We start from the raw sequence: 11,653 nt of genomic DNA on the forward strand, positions 1-11,653 counted from the left end.
TTGTAGCTAAGCAGAGTGAAGAATGGTGGTCATCTGTGACTTAGATTTTAGAGCAAAGTAATTTTTGTGTTTCCTGCTTTAGTCAGCTCTCACCTGATCTCTACTTCTGTAGTTGGTGGCATAGAGCCACTGCAGTTACTGCAGTATGAAGCAGTGTTCTGTGGGAATAAAATAACAGGCCATAGGTAAATTCTCGAATCAGAATGCTAGCACTGATATTTTCTGTGACTTGTTCTTTGTTTTAGTCTCAGTATTTGCACAGTCTTCTTTCTGGGTATCTGTTTTAATTCTAACTGGGAATCAGTGAGAAGTCATGATATACTACCACCAAAGAGCTTATACAGCTATAATCATTTTCTTAAATATTGCTACTATTGTTGCTGTTGGCAACACTTAAAAATTAAAGCTGCAGTTATTTTTTGTTTATCCAGTAAATATTACAAAAATAAAAAATCTGTGATATTGTGCAATGGAAAAAAGAAAGAAACAGCCTACAAACACACAGATTCCAGAACTACTGTATTTAACTGTACATAAACTTATCAATTATGGGAATGCAATGGAGAATTTACCCTCAAGTTCTGTTTCCCAGGTCATCTTCTACCCTGAGTGAAGGGATGACTTTGAGGTAAATTTTTCTTGTAGTATAATTTCAGAGATGCTGATGTCTTCTCTGTATTTCATTTCTTATCTCAGTATCTTGTCCTCCCAGTCCTTTGCAGCTTGTCATTGTGAGAAGAGAAAGCAGTAGAAGTGTGTGTGTATTTGTGAGTGTGAGAAGGGGACATGGGAGCGAAGAGTGGAAACTCATCTCAGGGTGAAGCAGTTCAGGAGCAGACCTGGAGCTGGTTGTTCTCTGCTTGTTACCCTCACCGTGTATCACAAGCACATAGGCTGCAGGTTCAAACAATTGAAAATACTTGTAAAATTTACAGGATCTGATTGCAAGGGCAGCTGGTCTGCAGGTTAGAAAATATAAGAGTTACAACATAAAAAAGAAACTTTGATGTAACGATAATGAAGGATTTCATTATATCCATTTTTCAGAGTTTACCTTTCTGTGAAGCTCAGTAGTACAGAGTATGAGATTATATGCTTTTTCTGAGATTTACCCTGCATAGTCAGTGTAAAATTTTGAATTTTTGAACGTCTCTTGGGTAGTTTGCAATGTTCTTCATACGTAGCATTCTGTGTGCCTGGCAGGCTGCCTCACCAGGGTTTACTCTATTCTAAAAACACTTACTTTGCTGTCTTCGATTAAATTTCAGTGAAGGTGAACAGTGAAAGTATTGTGGTTGTTGAAGACATTGCAATTGTCCATAGGTTATAGTTACAATAACTCCATCCAGCTACTAGGCTGCTCTCAATTGATGGATCACTACCACCATATAAATGAAAGTTTTAACTTATATCTTAATATGCATACTGGTGCGTGTAAATTAATGAAGTATACTTTAAAAAAAAAAAAAGGGCAAAACAATCTGCATTGAGTGGTTAATGAGCAGTAAGGCTTGTAATTGATTTGAGGACTAAAAACAAGAGGGGCATCTGTGAAGAAGCCAGAAACATTGCAATTTTACTGTTGTATGAAATAGAGTTAATCATTATTTTTAACGTTACACAGCAGGAAACAACTACTGCAAGAGTATAACTTTAATACAGACCATCATTGCTATTCCTTGCATGAGCTGAACAGACCTGTGCTGAGAATGCTTTGTGAACAACTGAGGCCCCGCCATTGTTTGCATCTGACATTAGGGTAGAATAGATATCTAAAATTCCAAATCCTAATCTTACGTAAAACCAATGTAAATCTGGGTTAGCTTAATGAAAATGAGAGCATACATCATGTACAAATAATAAAGCTGTCTTTAGGGACTAAGGAATAAAATGCAGCTGGCAACTCTTTGAGGACATCTTTGTTACAGAGTGCAGGAGCTCTCCATCCTTACATTTAAGAACTCAAGCAGGAGAAACAGGAACCAACATGGCTGAGCAAGGACCTGCTGCTCAAACTGCAAAGAAGGGCATGTATGGGGAGTGGATGTAGGAATGTGTGGTCTGGGAAGAGTACAGGGATGCTGTCTAGACATGCAGAGACAGGATCAGGAATGCCAAGACACAAATGGAACTGAACTTGGTGATGAGGGATATGAAAAGTAATAAGGGATTCTGCAGGTACATGACGTCAGAAGAGAAAGGCCAGGGAGAATCTACCCCCTCTGATAAACTAGGAGGGAGAACTGGCTGCAACAGACCTGGAGAAGGCTGAGATATTCAGTGAGTTCTTTGCCTCAGTCCTCCCTCACAGTCGGCCATCCAGGTCTCTCATGTCCCTGAACCTCTGGGTGGGGTTGGGAGAACAAAATCCCTGCCACTGTAGGCAAAGAGCAAGTTCAAGACCACATGGTAAGACTGAATGTGGACAAGTCTATACATTCCAGAGTCCTGAATGAACTGCCTGATGTAGTTGTTGAGCTATTCTCCATCGTATTTGAGGAGTCATGACTGTCAGGTGAAATCTCTGGTGAGTGAAAGAAAGGAAACATCACGCCTGTTTTTAAGGAGGGCAGAAAGGAGCACCCGGGGAGCTACAGGCCAGTGAGCCTCATGTCTGTGTCTGGGAAGATCATGAATCAGATCGTCCTGTAAGCTGTGTTAAAGCACTTATGATACGTGAAGGTGATCTGAGGCAGCCAGCAGAGTTTCACCAAGGACAGATTGTGCTTGACAGTCTGGTGGCATTCTTCAGTGGACTGATGGCATTGGTGGGCAAAGGAAGGGCAACTGATGGCATCTACTTGGACTTGTGCAAGACTTTGGTATGGTCCCACACAACATTCTTATTCTAATTTGGAGAAGGATGGATTTGAAAGGTGTACTTATTCACTGGGTAGGGAATTAGTTGGAAAGTTATAGTCAGAGGGCTGTGGTCAGCAAGTCCATGTCCAAGTGCAAGCTGGTGATGAGTGGTGTCCCTTGGGGGTCTGTCTTGGGGCTTGGGACTTTTCAAAATCTTCATCAGTGACATAGTGGGATTGAGTGCATCCTCAGCAACTTTACTGGTGACGCAAAGCTGGGTGGTGCAGTTAATATGCCAGAAGGAAGGAATGCCATTCAGAAGGACCTGGACAAGCTTGGAAAATAATTGGGGTGGGTGGGCTGTGACGTCCCTTCCAATCTAAACATCCTGTAATCCTGTGTACTTCAGGATAAGTATGGGATACCCTCTAAGAAACTGGAAATGCTCTTCTACAGTTTGAGCATAAATGAAGGTGTGCGGCATGAGAGTTCTTTTTTTGTGTATTTTCCAGGTGCTTTTATGTGGCATTGTTGAACTTCAGACATCTACTTGTTAATCCTGTTGTTTGCTCTTAAGAGTACTGTTTCAGTTCTGAGTGGTGGTTTTAAAAAAAAATTAAAATAAAAATTAAAATAAAAAAAATCACGTGCTTAGATACAAGGCTTCACAATTATCTGAGGTACAGGGCTGATGTAATGTGATTTTGAATGTGATTCTGAAAAGGCAGGAGAATGTGTTTAAAGCTAAATTTTCCATTAGAAATGCAATGTAGAACTTCAGGGCAAGCAAAGTGTCGTGCTGTTTAACAAGTACAAATTAGAGCAGTGTTTTCTTAGGCAAATGGTATTCACATAACATATACTAACTGTGTATTATGAAAGTATATCTTAAAAGTTTCAGTACGTTATGAAAATATCCCAGTACAGTACTTTCCTGTCTTAATATTGTTTCATTTGTTTACTTTTGAGCATGTCATCTCTATATACAATCTTTTTGATGTCACTTTAAGCTGTTGTTTCTTTCTGTTCTGTTTTGTCCTTTCCTGAAAGCTGTGTAAGTCTGGGTTAAGCAGACCAAGACAGGTACAGCCACTTTCTGTGAATTATCATTCACTTTTTAGAGTCATTTCAGAAGCTATCATGCTGGCGCTTCATGCTGGGCTGTCTGTAAACTAATGCTCATTACTAGCCCTGAGGTTTGTTTTGACAAGCTGCTTTTAGCTTTTGCATGGCAAGTACTTTTCAGACTAATGTTCTTTAAGCATCTTTAACAGAACTACTAAGGCTGAAAAATGTCAGTTTAAGTACAGTTTTAATTCACTTACATGATGACGATATCCGTAAAGCTATTGCATTACTTATTCTTCAGAGAGTGCTTTTTATAAAGAATGTTTTGGATTAATGTGCATCTATTTCAAACAGTTCACACTTCAACAAAAATAGTCTAAATATTAGATTGCTTTGCTGTATTTTTTTTATACACAGAAGGAACTTCCTAAACTAATTCTTCACGCTTGCAGGAAGTATGACTTGTTCGTGATTGTTAACAAAATATTTTGATCTGAAGGAGAATTGTTAAATTAGAAGTGTCTTAAAAACTGCATTTATTTGTGGATACTGATAGATATTGTATTTAATGGATTGAGAGAACAAAGGCAATTTCTTGCACACATTGCTTGGGGATCATTCACTGTAGCAGTACCACCTTGTGATTTTGGCTATAACTGTTTCTTTTGTTTTAATTGATGTAACTGCTTTTTGGAAAGAAAGTTTTAATTTGACTTAATTCACTGACTGCCTTTTGCTTATTGATGTAACTCGAACCAACAGCAAATAGTGTGTTTATGGGAAAATATTAGACAAAACTCTTCAGGAAAAATGGAAATGGTTTGGTGGTTGGTTTATGTCCTTATCTTGGTGGGGATTTTAGCTGTGCTAAAAATCAGGCTAGGTTGAGATCTGAATTCACTCCTCGTTAGGTGCCTAATATGTTAACTAGTCAGCATTGTAGGCACCTGATTAGGAAGGCATTGCAGAGCCTGCAAAGTGACTGTCTTGTTCTTGGATGGAATGCCAAACCACTGTTAGGTGCCTGTCCTTCATCAGAGTGAAGGCGTAATGCTTAATTTTATACAGTAATTTAGGGAAGTTGCCCACGCAGCGAGTGGGAATATCTTTTTCTTTAACGTCCAGTGGACATTAAATATTGATATATAAATGTTCGACAGAAATGAACTCGAGCCTCAGCTCTATTTTCAGCCAGATGAGCAAAGCACAAGGCTTAGGATCCCCACCACCTCCTTTAGTGTTTTCAAGTGAAGTTGGTGGATTGATTGTTTTAAGGCCATTTCAAACATTTGGCTGAGAACTGTGGAGGAATTACAGGTTGAGATTCAAAGTCAGATGCTTCTGAATAGCCTGGGTAGTTTTTTATATATAGATATAGATATTTATATATAGATAGATAGATTTATATATATATTAAACTGATATATATTTATATATATATTAAACTGATATATAGATTTATCTATATATTAAACTTATATATATAAAAATAACTGATTGAGAAATATAGCCCTACTTCATTAATTGAGTTTTGGAAATTCAAAGCGTAGTTTTACATCTCAGAGTTATGCATGTGATGATAAGCTCTGAAGCTTTGGAAGCTCTTTTGCATCCTCCAAAAATGAGCTTCATTTTGGTGGATTGTCTACAAAACTGAAACAAAAACTTCTATGTTTAGAAAAAGGGAAGGTACAACCTCCCTTCCTGGGGGAGTTTATACATATATTTCATAGCTGATAGAACTGTTTCTGATTTTGCTATTTTGAATTTGGAACAACTGAACTGTTGAGGGCTTTGCACTTTGTCCTACCCAGAGCAGGCTCCCATCCAGGAAGAACACATCATTTTGTGTATAAATGCATTTCTTTTGTTCTTCCACACTTTCTTGGAAATGCCCAGAAGCTGGCAACGTTATCAGGGCAACTTGGGTGTCATGGATCTGAGATATGAATAACTTCTACCAAAATCTTGCCAAAGCTCTAGATACATGAAACATCCTTACAGTATCCTGGAGGGCGGCAGTAGTGCTGCCCTGTATTTCTGTGCTGTGATGACTTTCTGTAGCTCCCTGACTGATCTTGTGGAAAAAATGGAGGGGTACTGATATAAGTACCCAGTGAATCCAAGCAACTGAGGAGCTGTATTTCCAATCATCTTTGTCACATGCTAAACCAAGAATCTTTTCAGACAGGAGAATCTGAAGTTGTGTCTGGGATACTTGAAAAAATAAATAAATAACCAACAAGAACTGAACTAACTGTTAAAATCACTGGAAACTTGGAATAAAGGTGCATTTGAACTTGATTAACACTTCATAGTCCTGGTTTTTATGTTGTTTCCTTAAATAATGTGATTTAGGATAGTTATTCTTCTTCACATTGGCAGGTCTCAAGATGCTGTGGTTTTTTTCTGATATAAATACTATAATAAACGTTTGTCAGGATATTAATATTCTGATATCAGTTACAAATGCCTGTGCATTCTTATTCTCATTTCTTAATTTCCTTTGGCTTGTTGCAGTGCATATTGTGAAATTCTGGGTATACTGAGCTTTTGAACAGATCTTTTATGTGCACCTTCTTGCTTCTTGCAGGGAGGAGGAGCAGGTGCAGGACCAACCACAGGAGTTTCACATGTCTCTCTGAGCACAATGAGTGTGGAAGCTGTATGTGAGAAGCTAAAGCAGATAGATGGCCTGGACCAGAGTATGCTGCCTCAGTACTCTGCAATTATAAGAAAGGTATCAGCTGAATTTAATTAGTGTGTTTAAAAACATGGTCACTGACATGGAAAAGGAAATATTTAGCTGACACTTTTGGAGGCGTTCACTGTAACGTGTGCAGATTCAGAACAACTTAATTTCTATACATGCTAAGTTTGAAGAATGTTTTTAAGGCGAGCATGTATTTCTCAGAGAAAAGGCTCTCTTAAAAACAAACAAGAAGAAGAGCACAAAAACGTACATGCTGATGAGACTGCTTATTTTGAGAAAAGAAGCAATAAAAAATGATTTTTAAATTGTCGTATTTAGATAAATAGCACTGTAAATGGGTTCTAAATCCAGTTAGCAGCTTTTTTTTTTTTTTCCTGAAAAACTGGCACATCTCTTTTGTTGTGAGTGATGAGGATACAGTTTCATTTCTCTGCTACCACATTCCATGCTTATTTGATTCAGAACAAAGCCGCTGTACATTTTTCTGTTACTGGCTCAGTGTTATTAAAATATTTTCATTATTCCATGAAATGCAGATGATTCTTCTCCATCAGCAATCTCAATAAATATTCTTCTTAAAAAAAAAAAAAAAAAAAAAAAAAAAAAAAAAAAAGAAAGGTTTTATTACGTAGGATTGGACTTAGGAGTGGTGTTGGTAAGCTTTACCAGTAGTCCCCATCAGCATGTCTGGTTTTATCTTTCTGGTCTGTTACTTTTACACCACAGGTCTGTGTCAGTAATTTACATTATTTAGTTTTACTGTTTTAGGCAAATATAAATGGCCGTGTCTTGGCTCAGTGCAACATTGATGAACTGAAGAAAGAAATGAATATGAATTTTGGTGACTGGCACCTGTTTAGGAGCATGGTAAGACTTCTTCAAAATTCCAGGACATCATAAATTAGTCTTTTCTGTTATTAACCACTTTTTTGTACACACTGCTATCCCAGTAGCAGCTCATTTTATATTTATCATCTTAAAGCATGTATGCATTTATTATTTTGTTATTTCATCATCTTGAGTATAGATAAGCAAGAGCTCGTTGCTTATAGGTTTGTGTCTTAGGTGATTGTGACCTTTGAAGATTTTTCCCCTTTTCTTTTAAGATTCGTTTTTCATGCATGGCTTTCCTTTTCACTTTTTAAATTTGGCTCATGCATGGCACACAATTGCAGGAGAACAGTTTTAAATGAAACTTAAGTTAGATCAATTCAGTGAGTTAAATGGACAGTAATTTAATTGACACATACTTGTATTCAGTGCAACATTCTCATGTTGTGCTGTTGAGCATTTATAGGTAGCTAATTGCCCTTCTTGCACTGTGAGTTCAGTGGCTTCAAGGTGCATCAGGAGAGATTCAGGCTGGACGTTAGGAAATAATACTTCTCTGCAGGAGTGGTCAGGAAGTGGAACAGGCTGCCCAGGGAGGTGGTGGAGTCACGGACGCTGGAGGTGTTCAAGGAACACTTGGATGCTGTGTTGAGGGATGTGGTTTAGTGAGAGCTATTGGTGATCCCCCTTTTTTCTTTCTGAAAGGTCTACGTCTAGACCTTTCAGGTCTGTAAACTGTTTTTTCTTTGTACTTTTCCATTATGACAACCACAGGCAACTACACTTTTACGGCTGAGTTACACATTCCTATATGTAATGGAATTGTTCTTTATCAATTTTCAGATTTTTTTTTGACTATGTAATTACCTTTTCGCTCTCTCTCTTTTTTTTTTTTTTTTTTTTTTTTTCCTCCTGTGTGTGTGTTAAGATACTTGAAATGAGAACTTCAGAAAATCAGGCTGTTCAGGAAGATCCTCGAGGAGCAGCTGAGCATGTCAGCACTGCGATTTCTCATGGCGAACTTGCTCGTCGTCCTGGGCATAGCACTGAGCTGCCTCACACTGAGCTTACGGGTCTTTCTGGTCAAGCTCCCTACACACTTAACTTCAGCTTTGAAGAACTCAACACAATTGGTCTTGATGAAGCTCCTCCACGCCACAGTAACTTAAGTTGGCAGGTATTTAATAGCCAGACGTATTCTACATGTGTACCAGTATAGTCCAGGACTTTTTATATTCTTGGATATGGATGGGTCAAGAAGTAAGATTACTGGAACAGTTCAGTTAATTTCAGTTCTGTAAATGATTGTAGTAAGCAAATTTTAAGCACTGATAATGTCAGTGACATGAGCTATTCAAAACAAAACAAAAAATAATTTAAGCATGCGCTTGATGTTTCAACTTACGCTTTGAGTTATGCTTTCAGTTACTTCATTTAGAGTGGTCAGTAAAAGACAAATAGTTCATGTAACTCTTATCTCTTTTTCTTTTTTTGCTCCAGTCACAAACTCGCAGAACACCAAGCCTTTCAAGTCTTAACTCTCAAGATTCGAGTATTGAAATATCAAAGCTCACTGACAAGGTACAAGCAGAATATAGAGATGCATATAGAGAATATATTGCTCAGATGTCGCAGTTAGAAGGAGGTGCCAGTTCCACTACTGTAAGTGGAAGGTCTTCCCCTCACAGTTCCAATGCTTTCTATATGGGTCAGAGTACATCGGGGGGGTCCTTGCATTCCAGTGCAGAGCAAGAGAAAGTAAAAGATGGTGAGCAGAAACAAGATGATGGAAGAAAGTCCTTCCTGCTGAAGAGGAATGATGTTATTGATTATAGTACTTTAGGTGTTTCTGCTAATGATGCATCTCCTTTGGATCCTATTACTGAAGAAGATGAAAAATCCGATCAGTCTGGTTCCAAGCTTCTGCTGGGAAAGAAGTCATCAGAAAGAACAAGCATTTTCCAGGCTGCAGATTTAAAGCTTAAGGGAGTTACTCTGCGGTATCAGAAGCTTCCAAGTGATGAAGATGAGTCAGGAACTGAAGAGTCAGATAACACTCCGCTTCTTAAGGAAGGTAAAGACAAGAAAACAGATGGAAAAGTAGACAAACAGCCCAAGTCTCCAGAACATGGATCTGAACCTATTAGAACCTTCATCAAAGCCAAGGAGTACTTGACAGATGCGCTTCTGGATAAAAAAGATTCTTCTGACTCCGGTGTAAGATCTAATGAAAGTTCTCCCAATCATTCTCTCCATAATGAAGGAACAGATGATTCACAGCTTGAAAAGGCAAATCTCATTGAGCTTGAAGATGACAGTAATAGTGGAAAGAGAGGAATTCCACACAGCCTTAGTGGCCTTCAAGATCCAGCTGTGGTTCGCATGTCGATTTGCTCGGAAGATAAGAAGAGCCCATCGGAAAGCAGCCTGATAGCAAGTAGCCCGGAAGAAAACTGGCCAGCCTGCCAGAAAGTCTACAATTTAAATAGAACCCCTAGTACAGTAACCCTAAATAATAACAGCGCTCCAAACAATCAAGCTAATCAAAATTTTGAAGAAATACAAGGTATGAGAGATCCACCTCAGATTATCCTGAATCCTAGTGCAGGTTCCAATTCAGCTGCCGTTCAGAATGAGAACCTGAAAAGTGTTGCTCACAAGCGGAGCCAGCGTTCGAGTTACACACGGCTTTCAAAAGATTCATCAGAGCTCCACACTGTCACTGCCTCAGATGGGGCTGGTTTTGGAGAAGAAAGAGAGAGTATCCTTTAAAGAAACAAGGTTCAAACAGAGAGTGTCCACATGTTGTAGCTTGCTTAGAATTTGTTGTCAGTATGTGGTTACGTTAAGCTGTGTAGTTAAGTTTTCAGTACTGTACTTAGAAAATTTAGAAAATTATTTTCATTCATTCTCTTGAAGAGAAGAAATAATCTTTAGGACAAATTATTTCAGACCTTCCCTACAAATTAAACTAATGCTTGTCAGCATGGAAAAGCAATTCCTTAAGACGCCTTGCAAATGTTTGGTCAGAGGCATACGTTGCAGAAGTACATGCAATTTAATCATTAAAATGTGATTTTATTTTTCTGTTGGGTAATACTTATCCCTCCAGAACATTCCATTTAAATCTTATGTACTTACATGCTTAATATTTTAATGCATCTTTGCCATTTAACCTGAGTTGCCAGAAGATGGAATCTCACAGCCTGAGACATCTGTACCAAACTTTACATTTACTAGTGAAGTAAGGTGTGCAACATTTGTATGTTGAAATTTTGAGTGTTAAGGTACCTCTTTGGCTGCGTGTACACTTTCATTCACTGTGTGTTCAGTAATTGCAGTTGACTTTGTGAACTTTGGGTAGAATGGTGATAAGGTTTGTAAGGAGCGTTGTCCTGATGTGTTGTTGGAATTGGCAGTTATTTATAAGATAATGCCTTACCACTGACTTAGTAAATCAGTTATTTATTATAGGTACGTAATTCTGTAGTTACTGGTCTGAGTAGATGCAAACACCTAAGCTATGTTAAAATATTACAAGGATAAAGTGTGAATGTGGTATCTGAACTCCTTAGAGTATCTGTTGCTGTGCATATTTCCTTGGTACAGTGTTCATCGTTTGGTTCCAGAAAGAAAAATGAGTAGTGTTTGTCATTTTTAAAGTAATATGTACTTTCTGGGATTCAGTTAGAGCTGTGGCAGCTTCTTTATTTCTGAAGTACAGTATTTGAAAGTTTTGATGTCATCCAAGTATCTCCTTGTTATTGTAGTAAATACCTGTACCGGTCCGGTGAAATCTGCATGATTACAGGGGAAGAATTGTTCAAACTAGACTCTGGTAGTTCAAAGAGAATTAAAAAAATAAATTGTCCTCCTGGATTTGTGTCCAAACTTCTGTTTACTGTGATATTTTGTTTCTTCACTAGTTAAAAATGGTATGAGAATGTTGTTTCAATTAAAATACATCACAGATTTAGATAAAACAGCATTGTTACAACACTAAATAAGCATCAAATATAGATACGTTTGAAATATGAAAGATGTTTTTGAAAGAGTCCGTTGTGGAGAGGTGGCCTCATGTTAGGCATCATGCTGCTTGTGATGGTTGTGGGTGGTTCTGTGTAGCTCTGCTTCTGTCCTACTGCCATCTCCAAGAGTATTCCTCCAGCTTTTCTCAGAAGGTACTTACAAAAATTATTCTGCAATAGGGGAAAATAATCTTCTTTATTTAAAGATATT

At 38.1% G+C, this 11,653-nt stretch overlaps 1 protein-coding gene across 6 annotated transcripts in view; it reads left to right on the forward strand.

Annotated features, from left to right (window-relative positions):
* The window catches only part of KIDINS220 (kinase D interacting substrate 220), a 59,153-nt gene extending 47,848 nt beyond the window's left edge, over window positions 1-11,305 (forward strand). For 3 of the 6 annotated variants that reach the window (XM_052672066.1, XM_052672105.1, XM_052672058.1), the window contains 5 exons: window positions 3,853-3,885; window positions 6,464-6,610; window positions 7,352-7,450; window positions 8,343-8,591; window positions 8,915-11,305. In XM_052672066.1, coding sequence (XP_052528026.1) covers window positions 3,853-3,885; window positions 6,464-6,610; window positions 7,352-7,450; window positions 8,343-8,591; window positions 8,915-10,186 — 1,800 coding nt within the window. In that variant the 3' untranslated portion in view covers window positions 10,187-11,305. The remainder of the gene's footprint in view (window positions 1-3,852; window positions 3,886-6,463; window positions 6,611-7,351; window positions 7,451-8,342; window positions 8,592-8,914) is intronic. The other 3 variants (XM_052672075.1, XM_052672085.1, XM_052672096.1) reach the window with 1 other exon arrangement.
* Window positions 11,306-11,653: the final 348 nt, after the last annotated feature.

The sequence above is a fragment of the Tympanuchus pallidicinctus genome, unplaced genomic scaffold, assembly GCF_026119805.1.
Source record: "Tympanuchus pallidicinctus isolate F22 unplaced genomic scaffold, pur_lepc_1.0 scaffold1, whole genome shotgun sequence".
NCBI classification, from domain to species: Eukaryota; Metazoa; Chordata; class Aves; order Galliformes; family Phasianidae; genus Tympanuchus; species Tympanuchus pallidicinctus.